The 26893-nt window shown below is 37.5% G+C and overlaps 1 protein-coding gene across 1 annotated transcript in view; it reads right to left on the bottom strand.

The window, feature by feature from the left end:
* LOC148358475 (calsyntenin-2-like) overlaps nucleotides 1-26893 on the bottom strand; it is a 330974-nt gene that overhangs the window by 46759 nt on the left and 257322 nt on the right. The window contains exon 9 of the mRNA XM_088345299.1: nucleotides 7522-7684. Within this exon, the coding sequence (XP_088201425.1) occupies nucleotides 7522-7684 (163 nt within the window). The remainder of the gene's footprint in view (nucleotides 1-7521; nucleotides 7685-26893) is intronic.

Below are 26893 nucleotides of genomic sequence, written 5' to 3'. Positions count from 1 at the left end.
TGCCGACCACTATTCTATATATAATTGTACTTATTTTAAAAATTATATTTTTTCGGGCAATATTTGTTTTATTTTTATTTGAGAAACAAGACAAAATAGGTTAAAAAAACTCTTAATGAGCACAATTATCTGCCAATGGGATATTTACTGATATTCTTTGGTAGTAAATGCATTGTTTCTTTGATTGATTTTTCCTATTCTTCTGACAAAAAAGTATCAAATATGTCCTGTGCATTTATAAGAAAACACATACAATTTTGTAGTAAAAAAAAACAAACAAACAGACCTGAAATCGAGTAAATGTATCATGCCTTTCCAACAAGTATTCTTTGTGCAGTTTGCGTAGATCTAGTTAGTTTTCCATGCAAACCTAAACACCTTTCACACTTTTTCTCAACATCGCAGTATCACACTCAATTGTCGTCATTTCACCTGCAAGGTGCCACAGCTGGTTGTCATACTTACGATTCAGTTGACAATATCCCAAAATAAATGCACAAACTGCTTTAAGGCAGCATGATGTAAAGGAACCTCATTTTGTGTGTGCTCCTTTTGAGAGCACGGTTTAGATATTCCGGCTTTTTCACGCCCCTCTTGAGATAACAATCCGATCCGTCGCTTCTCGACAGATGTTATCGGTGCAATCCCCAGACAGAAAAAAGGATCGTAAGAATTATTCATCTGCGAGAACAGAAACGTGTGTGTTTACGAGTATGAATATCCCACTTTACATTGAGTGTTGTTTATGTGAAGCAAAGCTGTATACTCAAGTGAACCTTTTTGCTTAATTGTATTTGCATTTATTTAAATGAACCTGCAAGTGACACTGGAAAGGAACTACAACTAAAATCATGATCATCGAATAGATAATACTTATTGAAAGCTGGACTACACCACAAATAAATACATTATTAACATTAGTACCCCATGGGCAGAAGATTTAGCTAATTCAAAATATTGTTACTTATATTATTGTTAAGGGCAGCACGGCGGCGCAGTGGTTAGCGCTTGTGCGGCACAGTTCATGTCATGGGAACCTGTCGTGGGTTCAAATCCAGCTCCAGACATTCTGTGCGGAGTTTGTATGTTCTCCCCGTGCTTGCGTGGGTTTCCTCCGGGCACTCCGGTTTCCTCCCACATTCCAAAAACATGCATTTCAGGTGAATTGGCTGGTCCAAATTGTCCCTAGGTGTGAATGAGCGAATGAGTTGTCTGTCCCTGTGTGCCCTGCGATTGGCTGGCAACCAGTTCAGGGTGTCCCCTGCCCACTGCCCAAAGATGGCTGGGATGGGCTCCAGCCCCCCCGCGACCCTAATGAGGATAAGCGGTACGGCTAATGAGATGAGATGAGATATTATTGTTACATTCAATTCCCTCCTTTTGAAAAAATAAAGGTATTAAAAAGTTTTTTATTTAGCGCCTTTCAGTGGTAAAAAAATAAACAAACGTGAAAAAACAAAATTTATTTCAATAATTAACAAAAATTACTATCATACATGTCCTTTTAAAAAAAATACTTGCAGGTCAAGAAATTTGAATATATTTTTCATATAATATGGCTAACTTAAAGGAAGCTGACATGATGGTGAAAAAATTGGTGAAAAAAGTGCCACCATGCCACCAGGGATGAGGAGGGGATTATATAGGATTATCTACATAAATAAACAATTATATATTCAAAAAATGATAAACTTTTATTTTTTTACTGCAGGGAAATTACACCGTGCAAAAAATAAATTCAGATGATATTTTCCTTTACTGCAAAGCAAATAAATTTTACCCCAAATGCTGATTTTTTTTTGCTCGTTTTTAGTATTATTTTTATTATTTTACTTTTATCAAACTTATTATACAGATACACACTGCTGTATGTGGCCTCACAAAAACGAACGTAGTATAGCAGAAGCTTCCTCAAAACATCAGTAACACACAAAAACATATGTTAAATAATGTAGTGTTCAGAGACCATAACCCACAAATTGATTTATGATGCCAGTATGGTTCAGTTGGTGCTAGGTGATAAATGCAATTCATTTTAATCATCTGATCAAAATGATTCAATGCAGGCCATTATTTTACATTCCATTCATGTACAACTGATTCATGGTTGTTTTTGGCAGCTAATGGGGCCTTGATACAGATTTAATTAACATCTTTCAAAAAGCTTACAGTGTTGTGTCACCAAGCTTCAAATTTTCAGAGTGCATCGGTAAAAATCAAGAATACGATCATTTTTAATTACATTTACTTGCTGTGGTCATAACAATATATTTACATTGAACAATGCTGACTGGTCACTTAACGGTTATGAGCCATGAAATTACATCAAGGAGTATAATTAAAATGTCACTGCTGCATGCGACTGCGCTTGTTTCGAGATGACATTTTCTGTTTGTTCTTTTTGCAAGCATCACTTTTTCTTTGTAGGGGCTTTTCTGTATTGACTCAACTCACAAAGACAAATAGTTGGGGACACAACTGTAAAATCGAAATTGATTATATATGTAATCAAGGTTTGGACAGAGGAATGCTGTTCTCGCTGAATCTTCACATGCATAATAACAAAATCTCCAGTCAAATGTCAAAATTATATTTTTGTTTTCAAGACAGCAACATGTGACATTATTATAATAGTGCACTTTGTAACTGTTGGGAAAAATACTGTGCGCTTTATGTGTGAGTAGCTGATGGTTGATGTGAGCAGTGCCATTTAAGATGCACCAGTTGGCCAGCTAGTACAGCCAAAAGTTGAAGTTGCTGTGGAGTTAATTTAAAATAGTATGAAGCCATTCCATGAAGGCAAACACAGTGCCTTGCAAAAGTACTGGCCCCTCCATAACCCTTTCGGCATATTGCCATATTTCAGGCTTCAAACTATCCATTCATTCAATAACTGCACCGCTTATCCTCAGTAGGGTTGCGGGGGTGCTGGAAGCCATCCCAGCTATCTTCGGGCAGTGGGCAGGGGAAACCCTGAACTGGTTGCCACCCAGTCGCAGGGCACACAGATATAGACAATCCACTCGCTTATTCACACCTAGGGAAAATTTGGACCTGAAATGCATGTTTTTGGAATTTGGGAGAAACCCGAAGTTCTCGGAGGAAACCCACGCAGGCATGGGTAAAACATGCAGCTGGACTTGAACCCTGAACCTCTGCACCATAGGGCTGCACGCTAATCACCCATCCGCTGGGCCGCCTGGCTTCAAACTAGTGATGGCGAAATGAAGCCCCATAAAGCGGGAAATCTCTCAAGGGAAATGCTCCACACACAGCTAAAGGTTTCAAGATTATTCATTACCTTGAACTACGCCATCATGTGGACAGAAAAAATGTATAACATGCTTGTGTAAAATAAGCTCTGAATACAAACAATATATTTATTTGAAGAGCTTATTCATTTTTATTTAAAAAAATATATTTGTTCCAATGTTTTCTGACCCAGGCGGTTTCTTTTTTTTTTTTCAAGAACAGCTCATCTAAAATACTCTGCATACGCTTCAGGGATTTGAGCCAACAAGTATATCACCACTTCAAACGAATAGATACAAAATTCAACACGTTTCCTAAGAGTTAGAGACAAATTCGCGAAAAAAATTGTAATTAATATAATATATATATATATATATATATATATATATATATATATATATATATATATATATCCAACATTTTATTTGAGTTAATACTTTGTACAACCTCTTTTTGCTGCGATCACAGTTTTGCACATCTTGAAACTGAAATATTTCCCATTCTTTCTTCCAAAAAGGTAAAGTTCCTCAAGGTCTGATGGCATTAGTTTGTGCACCACTTTCTAAAAATCCTCCCAGGAATGCTTTATATGATTAATCACGGGACCATCTTGGTTCTCTGATTAGTTTTCTCCTTGTTTGGACAAAAAGTTTAGAGGGACGTCCAGGTCTTGGTAGGTTTACATTGGTTATATGCTCTCTCTCCATTTTGATATAATTGCTCGCACAGTGCTCTGATAGATGTGTAAATGTTGCAAAATTGTCTATCATAGTCCTGCTTTGAGGCTATCCATAACTTTATCCCAAATCTGCCTGGTGTGTTCTTTGTCTTCACAATTCTGTCTGTTCTCCAGTGTCTGCTTTCACAGACCTCTAAACTCATCACGGATCAGCTGCATTCAAACTAAGACTTGATGCACTCTGTCATTGTTTGTCATTTATGTCAACTTTGGATCATTCAGAAGCCATCAGTTGGCTGAGCTGAAACAATATTGGGGTCAATATTTTTGCAACACCTACTTTTCTGTTTTTTTGGGGTTGTAAATATAATATAGAATGTTGAAATAATTTGGTTCCACTTCACAATTGTCTCCACTCAACCAGATTTTGTCTTGTACTCCAATATCCATTTTTTTATTTTATTTCTCTTTTTACTAGAGATGAAGAATAGTTGTCATTTTAACCTTAAAATCGTTAGCACTAGCCTTTTTTATATAGACTATTCTAAAGCTCTCTGAAAATCCTTATGTCATCCGCTATAGTAGAGGAGGGAGGCATGGAAAACAGGTTGGATGGTATGGCAAACGCTTTGATTATTTCCATTCGTACCTCTATATACAAGCACCTCTAGACGCGAGAATTTGATATGCGAGATTTGTTTAGAACAAAAATCTTTTTTGACATATGAGGGGAAATCCAAGTTACGAGCATTCAAACAAACAAGCAAACAATAGTCAAGAGAATCAAACAAAAAAAATCAGCTATAAAGCGAAAGTACAAATACTGATAAAAATGTCAACGAGACAAATAATATAACTTATATTAATCAATATTTCTTAAATAAAGTTAGTGCCCCAAATACAGTGTCATTTGGCTCTCATTAGTGGGCATTGGGTCTCTGCCTCAAGCAAAAAAACTCTTTTGGCTCTGTTGTCATAGTGACAATAGATTAGCAGGATTTTGAGAAAGTTAGTGAAGAAGTGAAGTATCGATCCAAGGATAATAGAATCTCCCCAATTACAGTACTTGCTTAGTAAGGATAATATCGAGATTTGGATTGATCCACTCACCTATCGTACAGAAAAGCTGTTAAAGGAAAGCCTGCCCGAATCTGTTACCTTTACGAAACGATGAAAAGTTTTGGACACTGCAAAAAGGCAACCAATGATTTCAAGCACCCTGGCAAACTGCTTTATACAACATGAGGCCAGCACATCACCATGAAAAGTAGATTGCAAATGTGAAATATTGTGGAATGGGCAAAATGGTTAAGCACTTGACCACCTAAGATGGATCAATTTCCATAAAACGATTTTAGAACCCCTCACCAAACATCACCAGAAACGGAAAACTAAAATGATATAAATTGTCCAGACAAACGTGAATGAATTGTCTCAAGTGTCAACAACTGACTTGACAGTCGAACTGTGAAGAGGGCGACAAAAGAAGAGAAATGAAGCCACTGTAACATATTCGCCTTGTCCGGTGGGAGGCCATTTCTGTCAGCATCATGCTGATTTGCAACACTTATAGTTCATCTGGCAGAAAAGAGGTCTAGTTGGTGGGTTATGAGAGCATGAAAAAGTGATGGGGATGGCATGGGGGCAGTTTGTGTGTGCTCATGTGTATGATACCGCACTTTGCAGCAACATAATAAACATTGCGATTAGCTGCCTCCAACTGGTTGGTCACCCCTGGTCAACGGAAAACAAATCACACAAGCGCTATGGCTCCATTACCCATCTGATGCTCTTGCCTTGCCAACAAAAAGGAGAAAACTTTTGCCATTGTTCACAAAGGTGATCAAAGTCCTATCTTGCGTCACTGGCAAATGAAACATTTCAAAGGACTGTTGTTCCCCAAATGTGGATATTTTAACCTTGGCTTCTCACCATTAGCTTATGAATGACCATATTTGCATAATGAACAGGCTGTGGAATAGCATTTTTTAGGCACAATGCCAAACACAGCAAAAGTCAAAAGGTTCATCAGGTTGGGTTTCTATGCACTGTTTTGTCCTCTCAATTGCCCACTTTTTTAGTTACCACTTACTCTGTTCATCGTCCTAGCGTAAATCATCATCGGCCTATTTCATGCCTAGTTTCATTGTACAGTGGACATTGTACAGTTGACTTATTTTAAACATGTTTGTGTGCTAAAAAAACCCTTAAAAAAACTCAAACGACTCAACGTGATTGGGGCGTAATGTCTTTAAATGACGGTCACATGTATTTGGCTTTGTTATTCCCACTGCATTGTCAGATAAAGTACGACACTAATATTTTCCTCATCCATAGTCACGTTTAGTCATTTTTACTCATCTTGGCTTTCAGAATACTTTTGTTTGTCTTTTTATCCCCGTTTGTATCCACATGTCCTCTGATCCCTCCTAAATATTTTTTCCTCATGTTGAGATATTTGAGTTTTTCCTTTCCCTTATGTAGGTTTTAGATCAGAGGATGGTGTATTAGACTGTGGTTTGCAATAATCTGTGGTCTGTGCAGCCCTTTGAGACTCTTTGTGATTAAGGGCTATACAAATAAACATGACTTGACTTGACTTTTTATCTTTAACCTAAAGGTCTGCTAAACTTTGTGTCAAAACTTCACACGCTAATGCTCAATGCAAACAAAACTTCCTCACGAGAGCTCACTCTGCCAATGAATGTGCCACTGCCCCTGACTGTTAGTAGGTGCACGATTGCACTTTATTCTTGGACAAAAAAATAAATAAATAATAAAAAAAATATATATTTTTAAATCCCACAGTCACATGTGCCCCCCTTGATAGAGCCCCGCACCCCACTATTTAAAAACTACTGCTATTACCCCCTCCTCTGAAAAGTAAACGCGACGTTGCGGCCTTAACTCGGAACACATGAACCTTTACAGAAATGACAAAAAAATGACTGCACAGTGAGATAAAGTAACAAAGTTGATACAGTGGAAATTAGCTTGTGGAAAGCGGCTTTGGTCACTGTTGTTTTATGTTCAAACATTTTTTTTTTAAATAAATCGTGAATATGAGAATCATGATCCTTACGTGAAGCAATAATGTGAAATTTCTTGGTTTATTTCCACCAATAAATTACTTATTCCATCTTTTGTATTTGGTTTTATCCAGGACTTTGCAGGTCTCAGGTGCACACATCTTGCTGTCAGTGGTGACCTCCATTTAAGAAACAACATGTACAGTACATTTAATACAAAAATGTGTCACAGAATGCATGTGGTATATTTGGTATATGTAGATAAGTAGTATGTGTTAACTTTTATTGTTTCTCCTACCCTAATTATTGTTTTTCAAAAACCTAGCCCAGCTGATTCTGGTCCAAGACTCTCACCTTACAATCTTAAAAAGGAAACCAGGTTGACAAAACCAAACTCACTTTAAAATACCCATGACCTGACATTTGTCAGATGCATGGCTCACATCCCTGCTGAGCAATGCTAGTGAGATGCCATCTGACTTTAAAAAGCCTTGTGAAAAAATACAATGTATCATACATGGAAGCACAGAATTAATACATTGAAGAAGCAACTTTGATTACCTTGCCAGCAAGCACCAACTGTAAGCTGCATGTCGATCTGGGAAGGGTGTATTGGCCAATCGTCTGTCACCAGGTAGGGATCATACGTCACTCCATCCACGTAGAGCGTCACTGCAGGAAACTCCACGTTGATGACGTAGTAATGCCATTCCTTGTCACAGATCTAGGAAACAGAGAAAAGAGAAGATAGAGTAAGAAAAAGAGAAAGCAATCTATCCCCCGATGAAAAACCCATTCAGCGAAAAATGTTTGTCTGCTGGTATTATACAAAATTATGCATGGACTTGCTCGCTCATATCTTTCAGATTTAATTTTCCCCTCTGTTCCTGCTTGGAGCCTTCACTCGGAAAATGCTATCTAGTGATCCCAAAAGCCAAGAAGAGATCAGCAGGTTCGAGAGTGTTCTCCATCCGGTATTCTGAAATGCTCCTTCCCCTGATAATCAATCAGCAACCTCAATGCAACCGTTAAAATCGAGGCCTGAACACACTTATATTCTATATCTTATGAATGACCTATTTTATGTTAGCAACGTCTGTGTATTGTTTGTGGATGTCCTTGCAACATCCATTGCCTCTATTGGGTTTTTCTTGCCCTCATGCAATACTAGTCTGTAGTCTGCAATTGTTTGTAGTCAGTACATCCCTTTGAGATTTAATGTAAATTAAGGGCTATACAAAAGACATGACTTGACTTTAAACCAGCAGAGCGTTACACAGTTTCAATTTCCGTACAGCACCTTAATTGTTGAAAAAAAGTAGTTTTCAAAACATTGAGAAGACGACCTTTGGCTGCTAAATTGCACCAGACAGATCCAGCCCAAAATCTAACGTCTAAAACACATCTGGTGCTGGGTGAGAGAGTTGCTTTGAAGAAACTGAGAAGTGAAAAGGTAGTCTATTCGTTGACTAACTTGGCTGATATGTCGTTCTGGGATTGACATATTAATTTTGTTTTCAGTTTTGGTAATGTTAATCAGAAATAATGAATATCGGGTTCAGAAAGTCAAATCTAGTTGATTGAAGCATTTGTGGTTAAAGTCAAACTGCTGATGGATAAAACATCATAGATCCCAAGCTAAATGGAGGCTTAAGGTTCCTCCACAAAAAGAAGAGTAAAAGGGCCCACACTTGTAATGTGATGAAAAGATAAAGCTGATTGCAATACATTAGCGTTTGACCTTCTACAGAAAGCTTGACTGCTCCACTTATCGACGTACTTGACCATTTTTTCACCATGTAATTGATTGCACAAGCATCCTCGTGCCTGTTGTTTATGTTTTGCATAATTTCCCTTTCTGTTTAGCCACACTGATGCCAATGCTTATTGAGCTGTACTTCACTTCCTCCTCAGCTTTAGTGAGGGTCCGACACGTAGCACTTGACCATTGGGTGACCTTAGTCTGCGCTTGTGCAAGCTAAGCAGATTTCATTTCATGTATTTGGCTTTCCATTAGGTACAACAAATGCCTTTTCTATTTTTCCAGCAGAAAAAAAGGAAACCCTACAAACTTGTACACAAGAAATATTCAGAATCAGAAACTTAAGTGTAGCTAAGACCCTACTTCTCATTCATAACACTTCTTAAGTGTAGACCAACAACATTTCATAAATGGTCAAATAGTTGCATAATGTTTCTCCACCTTTTGTGACCCAAGGCACATGCTATCATTAAAAAGGGACACTGTCCAATAAAATGTAAAACAAAATTATAATAATGTAGTATTGGCTCCCCTTTTTTGTAATTATTGATACGTTTATATTTCAGTAGACATTTAAAGTACAAAAACAAGACATCAATGTATTCTAAACAGGCGAGAGCCCGCCCCTGAGCCTTTTATTTGATCAAAGTTTGATTAAGTTACAAAAATTATTTTTTTTTTTCGAAAGAGTATGTAAATTAAAAAATAGCTCATTATTCGCCAATTGTGACAATGATGTAAACAGGGCACAATTGTCAAAATAGCAGACAACAGTGTGGTATAATAGTCTAAATAGTGAACCAGCATCCATTCCACCCACAAAAACAGTTACAAGTAGATGGGTTTTGCTTTTTTTAACTAATAATTTCCAAATAAGTATTAATCAATAGCCGACTAGGTACACTAGTTGAACTCAATAATATTTTTCGCAAATCCCTCTACTTCAACTTTGAGGAGTGTCTGTCTGATTCCCAACTAACACAAACGATTATCATTTGCCTTGTTAATTTTAGGTCCATACAACATTTTTTTCTCTTTCTATAGTACATGGTTGCATATTGTCTTAATTTAGGATCAAATTGTCAATCAGACTGGACACGTGTGAGTATTAATCAATTGAGCAGCTTTTGGTGATGTGAGGAATATCCAGTTTAGTGGGATTTTTCCCTACTGACTCAGAATGTCAATATATGCGGTCAGTTTAGAGAAAGAATGGAGGTTCAGGATGGGATCAGGATCAATTACAGGCAGAGTTTTATTTTTCAATTTGGCGGTTCAGTGCAAGGTCAAAATTTGCATGCCTACGATAAGCCTTCCCACTGGTCCCCTGGTACATTGGTGCATCCGGCTTGTGACTGTAGAGCTGGGTAGTAATTAATCTGTCACAAGGGAATGTGCCATTGTCTGGATTTGAGCAGTCACGCCAGGATAATGAAGTAATTGAATTAGGATAATAATTGTTTTTTTACATTTTAAGTAAAAATAAACTACAGTTGTTCACAGGACAATCTGGCTGTATTCAGAAGTTTCTCAGCACCTTATTCAAACTTATGGTAAAATCGAGTTAGCACTGAGTTAGCTTACTCAGATGAAGTTTAGGTCTTATCATAAACTCTTTGGTTTGACTATCATGATCTATATGGATATATATATATATATATATATATATATATATATATATATATAATTAATACTGTTAAAATTTTCATTATAATCCTTTACTAGAAAAACAACACTTTAAGTGCCCAAAATCTTTGTGCTGTTTTTTCAACGTAATTATAAGATAATTTAAAGGGGAAAGGGATGAGACAACAACGATAATGAAAACTGTACTGGTATTGGGTTAAAAATGATCGACACTAGCCTGTAATTTCTGGGATCGGATCGATACCAACAATCCTGGTGTCACCCAGCCTGTCTGAAGTCAATCAAAGAGAAAAAAGCCGTGAAATGAGACCGAGCAAGTTAGGTTCTCACTTAGAAATAAGCTATTTTTAGTTTTTAGCAGAAACAAGTTTTCCAAATAACTTGTGTAACTGAAAGCCATATCTATCTTATAAAACATTGGACCACCTTGTAAGGGAATATCTTTGTGCATGTCAGCAAATCACAAAAGCCGATTCCAAAAGTATGCTTTTGTTCTAATGATGCACAAGCCACGAACAAGAACAGAGCTTCATTACTCGTCAGCTAAAAAAAATTCAAAGCCGAAGTTTGTGCGCATCTCATACTTCTTCTGAGAGGCAAAACTTATGTATTCCCTGATTACTTCTCGGAGTCTGCACATGATGCAAATTGACTGATAGAAGGAGTGAAGGAAATACATAATCCTGCAAGCAAAGGAAAGAGAGGACCGATAACAACTGGAGGACGAACCAAACAGCGAACGGAAAAAGGGAGAGAACAAAAGATGGCACATCAAAGATTTTTCATCATCTTTTGGGGCACTTGACGGTGAGGAGAAAACAGAATTGCTATCTGCCCACCTCCATCTCACTCTTTTTTCGTTTATCTGCTCGCCTTTCCTCAATGCTTGTCTCTCTATTAGAAAGTGACTGCAGGAGCGGTTGCTTCGTATCCTTTGGAGTTCAAAGTCGATATGCACCCGTCCTACTCATCTACGAGGGGTGATGGAGAGGGCCGATAGAAGAGTAAGATAAATAAGGTGCTGAGAGACCAAAAGGTTTTGGCCCAAGATAAGGCATGGATGGATCAGGGTACTGGGCCAACCGGTAAAAAAATGATCAGAAAAATAACTTTTTCAAAACTTAGGACATATTCCTATACAGTGAACATGGATAGAATCTTCCGAAAAGGGTAACAAAGTAAAGTCCTGGGACAATCCGAATTTAAAAAAAAAAAAAAAAAAATTATATATATATATATATATATATATATATATATATATATATATATATTAAATAAAATGAGTATTTGAATACCCTGCTATTTTTCTAGTTCTCCCACTTAGAAATCATGGAGGGTTCTGACATTTTCATCATAGGTGCATGTCCACTGTGAGAGAGATAAACTAAAAAGAAAAATCTAGAAAATCACAATGCATGATTATTTAACGATTTATTTGTGTGACATAGCTGGAAAATTAGTATTTGAACACCTTAGAATATGGATGTTAATATTTGGTACAGTAGCCTTTAATTTCTATTACAGAGGTCAAACATTTCCTGCAATTGTTCACCAGGTTTGCACACACTGCAGGAGGGATCTAGGCCCACTCTCCCACACAGATTTTCTCTAGATCAGTCAGGTTTCTGGGCTGTCACTCTGTATGTGTGTGTTTATATGTGACCTATATACTCCAAAACAGCTCAACCAATTTTTGTGAAACCTAACACAGTTGTACTTTAGGCTTCCGTGAGTGTCTTTAACTAGGTTTCGTGTCAACCATTGACTTCTCCTAGCAGCTGAATCCTATCTTCTATCAACCCCGCTCTCCCGGACCATTCTACTTGTAAGAAAAAAAAAATCAGCAGAATTATGTGCAAAGATTTTTACTTTATTTTATTCATTTTGTTGTGTTTTTGTTGTGCAGGCTAAAACAAAATTAGTCAATTAACATATTTCCCTGTATCACCTCATAAGCAGATAATTAGCAGCAGGTGATTTTTTCTTCTTTTTACATACTATCAACTGATATGGATGAATGTTATAGTCACTTAGTTGATCAATGGAAAAAAGCAAAGATACTGAACAATGATAAGCTTTTTTTTGCCAATTTAAAACCTGGAAAATGCTTGCAGCATACGAAACAAGGTCCCATGGCACATGTGTGTTTCCCGGCACACTGGTTGAACAACACTTCCATAGATTTGAACCATAGCATCGTGTTAAGATATTGTAGCAAATTGTAAATGAGGCAATTAACTGACAAAATCTTTGGAGCTAAAGGTAATGACAATTCCTCAGTAAATACACTATGTTTGTTTTGCTCGATTGACCAGCTAGTGTGAGAATTACAGTGCATTTTTACAATACCGTATTCATAAAGGACTTATAAAAATAGAAAACAATTGTATTTTAAAAAACGAGAAAAAATGAACGACATATGATGTACAAATGTCTTTCTAATATTTTCAAGCAAATACAGTTATTTTGAGGGCTTATTTGTGTTCAAGTGTACCGTAGTGTGTAACTGTCCAGAGACCACAACAAGTAAATGAAGAGATATTAGGAAGCTGGTTTGAAACATTCAGGTCTTTCCAATGCGTTTTTTTTTAACACTCATCTTTTCCGCATGTTTTTTGCTTAAAATTGTCTTTGCCTTTATGAGGGCTAACATTAAAAAAGGCATGCAATTCATGTTGTTTAAAATGTGCTCTAACAACCCACTACAATATCCAATTAGTTTTTATTTCTCGTACTTTGTCGTACAATTCATCTATGAATATCATACATAAGACCTGTACCATAAACTATGGTTGGCTAGGGGGCGTTAATCCACCAACGCAATCGCGCAAACAGCTGTTAAACTTGGAGATACCAATAAGCACAAGGAAATACAATATTTTGTTGCTTGAATGGCGAAAGGTCGGACAACTCCAAAGCGGCAAGTTTTTTCGCAAGAAAGAAAAAGATTTTGTCCACCAGCCTAGAGGTAAGATTTTAAGCCCAAGCCCGACCTGATCCAATGTCAATCATTATGTTCAGGTCAGGCCGAGTTTCTATCTCACTGACTTTTTAAAAATGATCATCCACCCATTATTTTTCTCATTTGTCTCATTTTATACAGTCTTGTTCAAATTACATTCCGTTACAAGAGACAGGGTTTATGTGTCGGGCATCCACTTTTCAGTGCGCAGGCCAGATTTAGTAAGCTGAAAATGTGTGAGGGCCAACTATTCAGCCTGGCATTATTTGAACAGTCTCAGATAAAATCACCCTCCATGAAATGCTGTCAGTGCTTGGCAATCAGCTTCATAGCTCGCTTTTTAGCATTTTCATTTCACCCGCAAAAAAAGCGCTGTTGTGCCGTTACAACAGCTTCCAGTTGCTTAACTTTTTCACAGCGTGCGTTTCCAGTTAGCTTTTCGTATTATTGCAATTACAGTGGGAAATTTCACTACCAGAGTTTATTCACAAATGACACATCACTTATTCAGAATGGAGCTGAAAGGCCTAGGTCAGGGGTGTCAAAACCTTTCAGTAAGCAGGCCAGATTTAGTAAGCTGAAAATGTGTGAGGGCCAACTATTCAGCCTGGCATTATTTGAACAGTCTCAGATAAAATCATCCTCAGTGAAAGGCTGGCAGTGCTTGGCAATCAGCTTCATAGCTCGCTTTTGTAGCATTTTCATTTCACTCGCAAAAAAAAGCGCTGTTGTGCGGTTGCAACAGTTTCCGGTTGCTTAACTTTTTCACAGCGTGCGTTTCCAGTTAGCTTTTTTTATTCAGCATGTTTTGTTTGACAGTGCCTCTTGATTTTTTTTTCTTTAAAAACAGTCAGAGTCTCTAGGCAAATTAGGCAGACGCAGTTGTTTCCGATTTCAGTGAAAAACAATAATCTAATTTCTAATTGTCCTGGAAGCGGCGGCCCTCACAGTCAACGTCCCTTTTTCATTTAAAGCGTCTATATTACTGTTTCTAATGCCAAACCTAACTACATCTTTAGCTAGGCCTAGTCGCTAATCTGGAGTAATGGTGAATTTCCTTTGGTACATTCTTTTTTTATACTGTGGTCAACATTACTGACGTGTCATGTATTATACATGTTATAACAGAGTCTGCGGGCCAGTAGAAATTTGATTACAGGCCGTAATTGGCCTCCGGGCTGGTCTTTGGACATGCCTGGCCTAGGTGAACACTGCCCTCCACGAGAAAAACATAATAGAAGTGCGTATGAAGTGTACTTCTACTGTTTCAACAAAGGCAAGATGAAAGCCTCCGGCAGTGGCTCAGGAGGTAGAGAGCTCGTCTTGGGATCAAGAGATCTCAGGTTCGATTCCCGGCTCATCCGTGTTACATGTCGAAGTGTCCTTGGGTAAGACACTGAACCCCTAATGCCCCCAATAAGCAGGTTAGCGCCTTACATGGTTGCACGGCCGCTATTGGGAAATGTGAAGCACACTGTAAAGCGCTTTGGGAAGTCTTGACTTGAAAAGCGCTGTATAAAAATGCAGATTTTTTTTTTTTTTAAGTTGTACTTAATTTTAATGGGTGTGGTAAGCCATATGCAAATTATTTTCAGGGATCATTTCAAAAGATAGTTGAGTTGGAGTTTTATTGACAAAGATTGATGGGCAGTAGAAACAACGTGACTTCTCCTAGTGGCAAATTGTGTTGTATATGGAGAAGAGAGACAAAGTTACTGCAATGGTAGAACGGACATTAAAAAAAGATGTTTTCGCTAACATGAGCAACTTTGATTTATCACCCGCCGCCAGTAATTTCCTTTCACAGTCTTGAAAAAAATAAAACAAACATGCACAAATTGCCTTCGCTGTCTGCAGTTTCAACATGCAAATCATTATCAGGTCAATTAGTGTAAGAATCCAAAATTGTGAGAGTGCAAGCGTACAATTATGACAACAAAATATAATTACATGAAAATGATAGCGCGGCAGCTGTTTTCTGGCCTTTCCTCTGTGCGTGTTTGTGTAAGAGAGATATACTTGAAGGTGACTATGAATTAGTCACACGTAAATGTAACTAATTAGTGTAGCAATTATATAGCTGCTCAAAGCCGTGACAGGACTCAACAGTAAAATATTCCTGCTCAACTCCAAATTGCAATGGCACATGCGCAAAGTTATGATTTTTTTTTCTTTGTGGCCATTTTCGGGATTCTTCATAAAACTCAATCTTTAAGAAACAAACCAAAGAGCTATATTTGTGGCCAAATTTGAAAACTGCCGAGTGAAACAAAATGTCATGCTCTCCACACAGGCAACCGGTGAGTTAACTTATATTTTTTGTGTATATTTGTACTTCAAGGGACAGTATATAACATTAAGTGCTTCCTAGTGGTATGTATATAAAAAAAAACTTTCATTCAGTAAAAAAACAAAATTAAATTGAAAACTAAGCAAAAATACTTAAACTATCATAACAATGTTAATTTTCATTAATATTCATAGGTGGAGAAATTTGTGGAATCCAGAGCTAGCAGTCGCTGCCATCTTCAATCTGTGGTCTCGCTGCTACGGGTAGCCAACGCGACAAATACTCACTATGTGTTTTGAACGTTGAAAAAAAAAATGTGTGAAGTTCATGATTCGTTTGCAATTTTAAGATACTACCACAAAAAAATTTGAGGTATTCGCTCAAAGTATTGAGTCGCCACACTGCTAAGCGTATTATGTGCTTGTGTTTGGAAAAAAGTATTACACAACGTTGTTTTATTCAATGCATGTTTTTAGCATTGTTTTTCGATTGCTAACGCCAGCCACGTTATTAGCTCCATGCTTCCTTATAAATGGGAGTTACAGACACTCTTGCCTTATTTTTACTGGACTGGTAGAAGTAGTTTGTTTGCGTTTAGGAAGAAAGAATTATGTAACTTTATTCGTAGTAAAACTGCTTTTCTTCCGTAGTACATCGTTTGCAAAGCTAAACCATTCAAACTAGTCGTTAGCTTTACAAGGTAATTTAGTAAATTCAAACTTCGGATTTTAAATATGATATGCACTTTGTTAGCATTAAAAAAAGTATATTAAACATAATTGCAAGAAAAAGCACATTAATCAGAGTGCAGCATTATTCTATTAGCTTTTGTAAACAATGTGTTTATTTCATTTTCGATATTGATAAAAATGACGTCACCATCTTGAGCCTTGCAATCTATCATTGTATTGACATACTTTGGATTCTCTATTTAAGATAAAAAGGCAGATTCCGAAAGGAAAGTTTGAACGGACCCACAAAAACATGAAATTTGAAGCTCAATTTATATTCACTGTATGCTCAAACAATAGCCTGTGTCTATGTAGTCTATGGGAAAATATACAAAATACCTCCGATTTTCCAGTCCTTGGCTTACTCTGCTATTGGTTCTTAATTTGGGATCTCAGACGCCAGAACGAATGCTCATCATAGCTTGGCTGTCTAATTGATGACTAATTGCCATAATTAGACTGCAGAACATCAGAGTAGTAAACAAATCAGTGATTTATAGCAAACAACATAAACTGATGCGATACCCTCACAGTCACTACTTGGTATATTGATGTAGTTTGTGATTCTACACCGTGTATTTTCTTCTCACATTTTTCATTTTTCAAATCGGCCATCACTTTTCTAAGTCCTAATCATTCTGTGCCTGGTTCAAGTGGCATTAAAGTTAATTAATGGCCAGTGTAAACGTGCTAGGAATGCATACCTGGAACGCAATAACTTTTTATGGTAACAAGTGCTGTAACACGTTTTTAATACAATTTTGTAACTCAACTGCCATTACAATATGGTACGTTACTCTGCTACTTTTCAAGAGCAGATCATTGATCACCTGGGTAGGAGGAATACTTTAAAAATGTAATCTGATACAGTTACTAATTAACTATTGAAAAATATAATCAAAAACATAATCTGAATACAATAATATTAAAGTAACTTGATTACTCTTAATTACTTTTGGATTAGTCCAATAACAAATATGCTAATAAAATACATAACAAACTAAATATGATACATTATATATAGTTCACGTTAATAGCACTTTAAAAAACAATATTGCTTATAGAGGAACAACTAAATGAATGGAGCAAACGTTAGCGTATCATTTACAGTAAGAACATGCTGACTTTTGGTCTTTTTATTTGTAAACTTATTTTTGCAATAAAAATAAAATGTCTTAGACATTACCCAGAAATTGAAAAATATATTTTTGAATGGTTTGAAGACAAGACAAATTGCGTATGGAGTGTCTCAGCTAAGATTGCACAGGCCAAGAAAAATGAAGAATTCACGGATTTTACTTGTTGGTCTACACATATTAGGTATTATGTGTTTTATTGAATATATACGATTTTCGCAAAGTGCTGGTTAGCTCTAAAATGATTTATTTTAATTGAGTTTTTCACAGTTTTAATGCACAAAGTGCAGCTTTTAAGCAGAGTGATGGAATGAGACAGCGTTGTGATGAAAATTGTGCAAGCTCTCCTTCTGACATGCGGCATCCATCACACGCCCGCTCTGGATTACCTAAAGACTGACAACACATGCACCTCTCTTACTCCTACACCATATTCAACAGCTTTCTATTCAACTCTTCTTATCCTTTTTTTTTCTGACCAAGCTTAAGGTCAGGGTGGGATGTGCACAATAAATCTTCACCGCACGCGCTTGACAGCAGCCCTCCAGAAGTGCTTTAGCCATTTGGAAGCAAAACCAGAGCTGCACCATAACTTTTCTTCTTAAAACCCATTTGAGTGGAAAGAGAAGTCTGGAATGAAAGTTTGGAACTGTCATTTGCCTTAAAAGTGAGACAAATGTGTGGGAAACAAAAACAAAGAGCCAATAAAGGAGGAAAGATTAATGACTTAAAAAAGGAAGGAAGTATGTTGTTTGGTATTAATATGACAAATTGCATTGAATAACTGTTTAATAGTGATTGGTTTGTTTGCACGATAAACTTTTAGAAAACAAAGACATACATTGGTACCTCTACATACAATTTCCCCCGATATGAAATAATTGAAAACTAAAAGGCCCATTCCTGACCACCCAAAAGGATCAAAGTGAACTGTGAATACCTAGAAAAACACATCTTCCTGATCACTGAAGGATTCAAGTAATAATTAAACATAAAAATACAGTTATAATATAAATAAGATGAAATAAATGAAATCAAATGAGTTCATTATGAGAAAAATTGCTGTTAGGGAGTCGAAGCATGGAGCCGTAGGATTTACAGCAGACAACTTTTGATGATACGTAAGCTCTTACTGTACACTTAAAACTGAAGTTACAGTAACTTTAATAGAACATGAACATACAATATATTTTACAGTACATCCATTTTTCTGCCTGTTTTCACATTTAATTCATCACTTTCAATGGCCCTTTTATCTGGATTCAATACACTATCACTTTCTACAAGTATGTTGAAAACAAATATATCCAACGGAAATTGTATTGTCTGTAATCTCTGTTGTAGGCGCCAGCTTCTCTGGTTCGTCCTCCTCTTTGCTGTTTTTGCAACAGGGATATAACTTCCCTCAGAAATTTTTGCAGCAAAGGGCTGCTCGGCTTTGAGATCGCCACTCGCTGCTCCGCGATTTTGGTCCTTTTAGTGGTCACTCACACACACGATAATCGTATATTTCTGTTATTTCCTGCTTTGTTTTAACTGTCATCACTCTCCTTTTTTTCTCAGACACCCTTCACAAAACTCATCGTTAAGGTCACAAAAAGGTGATCTCAATTAATGCGTGATCAAAACAAAATAAATGGATGGGTGGGTGGGGGCTAGGATTCACTGAACAGTATTACTATTCATAAAATAATTAGTTGGCGGCTTGTGTCTTTCAAATAACCCACATTATTCATAACTTTGAAAGTACTGGCGAACTGATGCACAATTTTCTGTATTGTGCAAAATTGATGAAATATGTGATACTAAATTGATGGTGAATTGGTTCAGCCCTGACCACTTGACGTGAATGACAGTTGGGGGATGGGCATCTGTTACCTTTGAGACATTTGGTGCTCAATTTGTGAAAAAAAAAAAAGGAAATTACGTCAAAGCATATCAAGCAATTTAAACATTATTAGGCTACAGCGTACACATGTATCAAATGAAGTTTATTTTAAAAAATCCTTTTAATGAAGTACTTTTACGTAAAATAACAGGAATTTCAATGAAAAGGCACCCTTCAGTTGCATCTAAAGTAAAAATATAATCATTTAAATACAACGAGTTTATGGTTAAATACTTCGGTATCTCAAACGAGAAGGACCATTTTCACACTTTTCCACATGTAATACTATTTTATTAGAATTTTGTTTCCTGAATTAATTATTCCTTGGGACTATCAAGGGAACGAGACCAAGACAAGCTCTGTATATTTCCCATCAGGCTTTTTTTTCCGTTTTCTCAATTGTTTCATGATGTTGTTGATTTTAAATCCATTGTAACCTTGAATTTGGATGAACCGAGAAAACAAAATATCAATCAATCAGTTGGTCCGTGGGTAGGTCAGTCCCTCCCTCCGTCCATCAATCAAATGTGCTTAAAATTAGAGAACGAGTCTCCTTAAATCAATAACCTTTTGTCTTTTTTTTTTTTGTAATTAGGTTGCCAAAAAACAAACTCAGAGAATAATTATATGTCTTGCATATTTCAACTTTTGATTACGTGAGTGTCAAAGCTAGTGAGCAACTGTTGGAAAATCTCTTGCACAAATCAGAAAATAATTGTAAACATTGTTAGACAGAATGACTGTTGAAAAGACTGAGAATGTTGACTCATTCATCTCGAAAAACGAGTCCAAACTAGACTGAGGCATTAAAAACTGTCAAATCCTCACCATATTAGCACCATGGACAACACTCGTAAATATAACCTGACTGTGAACTGAGCACAGGATGTAGGAGTGAGAGTAGTGAATCCTTCCTACTTACCCACCAGGGACTGCTGGATTCTTCACACAAGAGCTCATAATTGGACTTTGTATAAGCAATCAATTGGATAATGTCTTTCATCTGACAGAAAAGATTCAGACCTTGTTGAAGATAGATTGACAAGTGAAAAAGGGCCCTAAAAAAATTGGTTTCCTGGCAAATTGTCAAAAGTGGCCTTTAGTAGTTTAACCTGTCCGATTCTCAACACAAATGCACCAGGAAGAATATGCAAATACAGTGGAACCTCGGTTATTGGGTTAATGGGGACCAAAACCACCTGCGATAAGTGAAAATCTGCGAAGTAGCGACGCCACTTCAAAAATGTTTTTTCTTTTTTTGATTATTTTATTTAATTATTATTATTTTTTATTTTTTTAGACCTGCGAAGCTCTGAACCCGCGAACGTGGAACGACGAAGTAGCGACGCCCTTTCAAAAATGCTTATATTTAAAAAAAATATATATATATATATATATATATATATAAATACATTTTATTTCATTATTATTTTTTTTTAGGCCCGCGAAGCTCTGAATCCGCGAACGTCGAAGCGCGGAGTAGCGAGGTCCCACTGTACACCTCTATAAGCAACCATTTAGTCTGTGTGGCTGGTTATCTCCCTTTTGGGACTCAATAACTGATTCCCTGATGGGGAATTAAGGCCATGTCATGGCAGTCAGAATGCTGAATCTTGACCTCTATCAGGAACTGTCAAATTCATTGCATGAGAGCTCCTAAGACAGCATAAGAACAAGGAACTGTTGGAGCAAGTCTTGCATCGGGCAGATTAAACTCAACAGTCTTGTTGACTGAAACGATCCTCAAAAACCTTGTTAGATTTTTCATTGAAGAGTCAAACAAGGAATGCAAGAGTGAGAACTGCCAAATCCTCACAGTAAAAACACCAGTGAAAACACACATGTATATCCATTGAACAGTATGATGGTTAGAACTGTGATAACTGATTTTCAAACTGGAAATTGTTAAAAAAAAGGTTCAGTTTTATTAGTGTTATTTGTTTAAACAGCTGTCATACTTATAAATCACTTTTTCTTATATTAAAGACATATTTGAAAAAAATCTCTCATAGCTCAATAACTTTCAAAAATGCTTGATTCACTCTGCCGTCAGCATCCAGGAGTACTTCCGCAAATACTGGGCACATTGCTTGTGACGTCACGTGTCCTCTTCTGCGCATGAGGGACACGTGGCATTCAGACAGGAGATGCGAAGAAGTCACAGGAGATCACAAGTCACATTTAGTTGGAAATGTGAATGATCCCTTATTCTAAGTAATGCACCACTTTTGCTCTTCAGTAAAGGTAACAGCATTGTAACAACCAATAAAATAATTAGATAGATTACCCTGTTACTGAAAAAAATAACTGTTATCTAACCAAAATTTATAACGGTTCTCATTCTCAACACTGCTCATAACAAATAAACACATTACAGCACTAGCATTATCAGGTTGCTCTGCAATCACTTTATATTGAATCCACTTTTAGAGCGCTCATAGAGATTTATGGATAGTAAAGAGCCATTTTACTTTTCTTTAGTATCCTTCTCTCATCTTGCCTTCGCCTATAAAGCGGTAATTCAAATCCATTTATCCATTTATCCACCTCTTATCCTCAGTGGGTTGCGGGGGTGCTGGGGTCCATCCCAGCTGTCTTCGGGCAGTGGGCTGGGGAGACCCTGAACTGGTTGTCACCCAGTCGCAGGATACACAATGACCGACAACTCACTCGCTCATTCATGTTTTTGCAAAACAGTCAGAAGCTGATGGAATTGCATGAATTATTCAGAACAATTATGAGGTGGTCCTGCGATGCACCGCATTAATTTGGCTGGCCCAGTTTCTGAGTCTGCGTGTATGTGTGTGTGTGCTATTGGCTTGTTTTCAGGTTGGGCGGGCAGAGCTATGGAGGGAATGTACACCAGTGATTCATCGGCAATCCATCTCCTCTGAAAGTTAGTCGAACTATCATGCAGGTGCCAGTTCTTTTTATTAAACCCTCACTCTACTTTCAATCCCACCTCTTCACTGCTTTTGGGTCCAAACCTCCTCCCTTATACCAAATGATTGATTATATAACTACAAAAATGATCTTTTCTGCATTGTATTTTTTGGAGTTCAGGAAAAAAAACAATTCATATCTTCTTTTAAGGTATTCCCAAACAAATATTTGTTTTCAATTGGCCACAGAACATGAAGTGCTCCTCCCTTCAATAATGCAAATATGTTGCAAAATACGCACATCGGGGGACTCCAGAAATTCTGTCTCAAAGTTAACCCTTATGGTGTCAGGACCAGAACGGAAACAGGACCCACTTGCGTGACATTTACCGCGAGTTTTATTGAAAGAGAGAGGAAGGTGTGTGCCCACGATCCGGTGTTCGCTGGGCGCGGGAAGCAAATAGCTCTTGTACTCGGATTGTGATCCTGAACATGGAAGTGGATCTTCCGTAGCAAGCAATGGCGGAATCAAGGGCGAAAAATTGGTCGGTATCCGGGACTGGGAGAGCAAGACCTGGTCGGGGTCGGAAACGAGTGGTAAGCCAGAACTGGAGAGTAGACGTAGTCGGGAACAAAAAGGGTTAGGATCCAAACAGCTCGGAGACAAACGAGACCAAAAACAGGACAGGTGGGAGTCAGGGTCGAAAAAAGCTTGCCTAGTATACACAGAGATTCGCAGACGGACTGACAACAGGAGATTGACAGGACTGAGTTCAAATAGTGACAGGGAACCAATCAGAACTCGCAAATGAGCAGGCACAGGTGAGTCACATCAGTATTCATGACATATGGCTTGTTTGCTGTAGAGTTATGCACTATTAAACAGCTTCATCACACAAAAGTAACAAATTAAGATTTCCCTGTAATATCTAGAATAGATTACTAACACATACATTTTTCTTTTTTTAAATAAATAATAATTTGCTGCCACCTACTGATATGGATGAATGTTACAGTTGCAGTTAAACAATGGCAAGCATTATTATAGCAAACAATTGTTTTTGGTCTTTACACTTATAAATAATACATCCTTGTTCCGTACAATTACATAGTTCACACCAATGTGATCATCTCTGAAAACAACAATGGCAAATACAATTCTCAATGGAACTGCTTAGCTAAAACTCAACTCACAACCAGAGAAGAAAAAAATATATCCTTCTTCATGCTTTTTCTTATAGTTTGAGAACCAGTTGAAGGCAAACATAATTTTGGCAATCATCCACTAATTCATCCCCTTGATGGGCATCTGTAATGTTTGGAGACAGCACCACAATGTATTGTATTTAAAATGCATGCATTGTGGAAAAGAGCAGCTCTCTGTTTTCCCCTGTGTCTAGCAAGCGAGCACAATTTCGTCACCTAGTGCCAAAATGATCAAAGATGTCTGATCATGAATGCCTTTGGCGTCGTGCCGCTTTCCCAGGCCCACAAAAAACAAACGCCAAAAGCAAAATGACAATTGCCACTTGCGACCTCCCCGTTGGTACCAGGTGTCTGGTTTTATTTTGTAATATTGATACTTAGTTTTGGGAAACAATTATTTCCTTTTTTTTTTTTTTTTTTCAAAGGAGTAAATGATACTGTCATACAGAGTCTCAACTACACTACTCCGGGGTTATGGGAGGTGAAAAATAGATAGAAAAGGTGATTACTTTTTTTTTAATAAAGACTAATTTCATTTGAGAAACACACTGTGATATAAGATATGGAAAAGTGATTCTGTAATATAATTTCCAGCTGTGTGTGTCATATTGTCCCGATAGTGTTTCAACACTTGTTTCAGATTACACATATTAACATCTACAAGTTTTTATTACCTTCTGTATCTGCTTTCTATCAAAAAACTTTATTCTTATGTCAATAAAGATAATAAATATTTACCAGGAAGTTGCATTTTGACTGACTTCAGTTCATTCTACCATGGATTATGTTTAAGATACACAGTTCATGGGTCACAGATCCCTTAACCACTTGAATAGTCGATGTACCACTAAGGATGCACCTCTGGACGACTTTCTCCGCTGCTGTTCCTGGCCTGATTTGGGTGGTGGCAAAGTTGGCAACAGTCAATTTCTTAATGTTTTCAGCCCAGTTCTTTGTATGTCCTTTTCTCCTTCCGCCCTCTTGGACTGTGCTCTGGAGAATAATCTTGTAATGTGACCACACCACGGCAGTTTTTGTCTGCACACAGTTGACACTAGTTGTTCATAGAGTCCAATGTGCAATCTAATATTGTTGCGCATGTTTGGTTTGTCACTTGCCATATGTACGTTTTCTGGAGTACTGTCACTCCATGGCCTGGATTTTCCTTTCCAGCTTTACTGTGAGAGTCCATAACTGGTAAGCATGGAAGATGGAAGTAACCAGCGCTTGCATGAGTCTGATCTTTGATTTTACTAATATGCGCCTGTTCCTTTAGATGGGTTTAGGTCTGGAAAGTGCAGCTGTGGTTTGAGCTATCCTGGCCATGATTTCTGGTTCTGACCCCTCTTCCTACATGACAGCTGCAAGATTTTTACAATTGGTGACAGGTTCAAACTCTTGGTGGTTGATGGTGATGGTTGTGGTGATACCTTAGGTTTTTTCGGTGGTATATGCTTTTGTCTGTATTGATTTCCGTCCAATACTGGGTTGATGTTTTTCCAGGCGAATGGCTAGGTCTCTGAGTTCATTTCTCTTCTCCTGCCATTCCAGCAATATAATAAGCAAAATGGAGGTTGGTTATGCTATGTCCCCCGAAGCTGACTCTACTTTCATGTTGGTCCTGGGCTGCAGTCATGATCTTTACCAGGAAGATGTTGAATAAAGTTAGAGGGAGAATGCAGACTGGACTTACACTGACTGTTTTTTGTAACCATGCTTCTTGTAAAGCCTGTCAACCTGTTTAGTTCCGGGACAAACCAGATCTTTTTTTTTATAATCCCTGAAATCAATTACTAAAAAATACGAATACAAAAATAAAAATTAAGGCTAAGACAATGCCACTCACTTCACAACACAGATGCTAGAGAGTGAATAAGCAATAATTCTTTAATGTGTGTAGCTGCTGAAAGATTGCTTGTTGTGCTTTTAGCGCTCTTTTTATTTTCCTGTTCGCCTCATGTGTATTTTAAAATTGCCTCATTTGCACATTAACTTGGTGTGAAATTTGAGACAGCTGTGTGAGCATCTCAGTTTCTATTATGCCAAAATAGTTTAACCACCAAACCAGCAAACACATCATACTGAGGCTTTATGCTGCTTTTGGTCCAATGTGATATTATATTACGATTTGGCATGTATTAAGGAATTTGCACTGAATAGATTCTGTGCTTTATTCAGATCGGCATCTTATAAACTCTAAAGTCCACCAATGCAGGTTGAAAGAACAATGTTAGAGCTATATGAAAACATGACAGAAAATGAATTGATAATGTTTAACCAATTATCTCAGAGAATAACCCTTGAGAAGATTCAATCTAAAGTTTAATAGTTCTGAGACTGACAGTACACTGACAAAGAATTGTGAATATAATGGGAATATCGTGACGTTCTTTAACCCGCTGTGAGGGAACGGTCTCAACTCAAAAACACAAGAATATCATAAAAATATACCATTTTTTTCAGTAAACCTTTTACAGTGACTAATTTGTTCCATCACCTTCAATAAATGCGAGTCCTAGGTATTCAACAGTTTCCTAGCACGCGGTTTGTAAAAGCAGCAGTACATAAGCAATTTGAGGACGCCAGATGTTCATCATTCAAAATACACTCAGGAGAGTATGACAATGAACTCAAGCCAATGAAAAGAAAAACTGATTGGAGCGATGGCTGACTCTTTTTTTTGTTTTTGTCTCTTGATGTAGCAGAACACACAATGAGTAAAGTAATTTATTGAAAACAGTTGAATCTGGTAAATAGTGTTGGGACTAACACGTTACCAAGGGACTTTTCTTGGTAACACATTATGAATAACAATATGGAAGTCCCATCTCATCTCATCTCATTAGCCGTACCGCTTATCCTCATTAGGGTCGCGGGGGGGGCTGGAGCCCATCCCAGCCATCTCCGGGCAGTGGGCAGGGGACACCCTGAACTGGTTGCCAGCCAATCGCAGGGCACACAGGGACAGACAACTCATTCGCTCATTCACACCTAGGGACAATTTGGACCGGCCAATTCACCTGAAATGCATGTTTTTGGAACGCGGGAGGAAATCGGAGTGCCTGGAGAAAACCCACGCAAGCACGGGGAGAACATACAAACTCCGCACAGGAAGTCTTGAGCTGGATTTGAACCCACGACAGGTTCCCATGACATGAACTGTGCCGCACAAGCGCTAACCACTGCGCTGCCGTGCTGCCCATGGAAGTCCCATTTTGGTCCTAAATGGAGCATTACCGCTTTTCTTACCAAATGCAATTAATGAATAATAATTTTATTTTAATGTCTAAATTGCTAAACAGTCCTGCATCACACACTTAATCTCATACAATGCTCGATCCACCAGCAATAATTATTTGAAATAGGTGTAGGTAATCTGGGGGGTAGCTGAGTTACTTTTTAAATGAAGTAACTATTGTATATTTTCGG

This window comes from Urocampus carinirostris, chromosome 10 (assembly GCF_059441175.1).
Source record: "Urocampus carinirostris isolate Australia breed hairy pipefish chromosome 10, RoL_Ucar_1.0, whole genome shotgun sequence".
NCBI classification, from domain to species: Eukaryota; Metazoa; Chordata; class Actinopteri; order Syngnathiformes; family Syngnathidae; genus Urocampus; species Urocampus carinirostris.
This window is presented reverse-complemented; position numbering and strand designations above follow the sequence as displayed.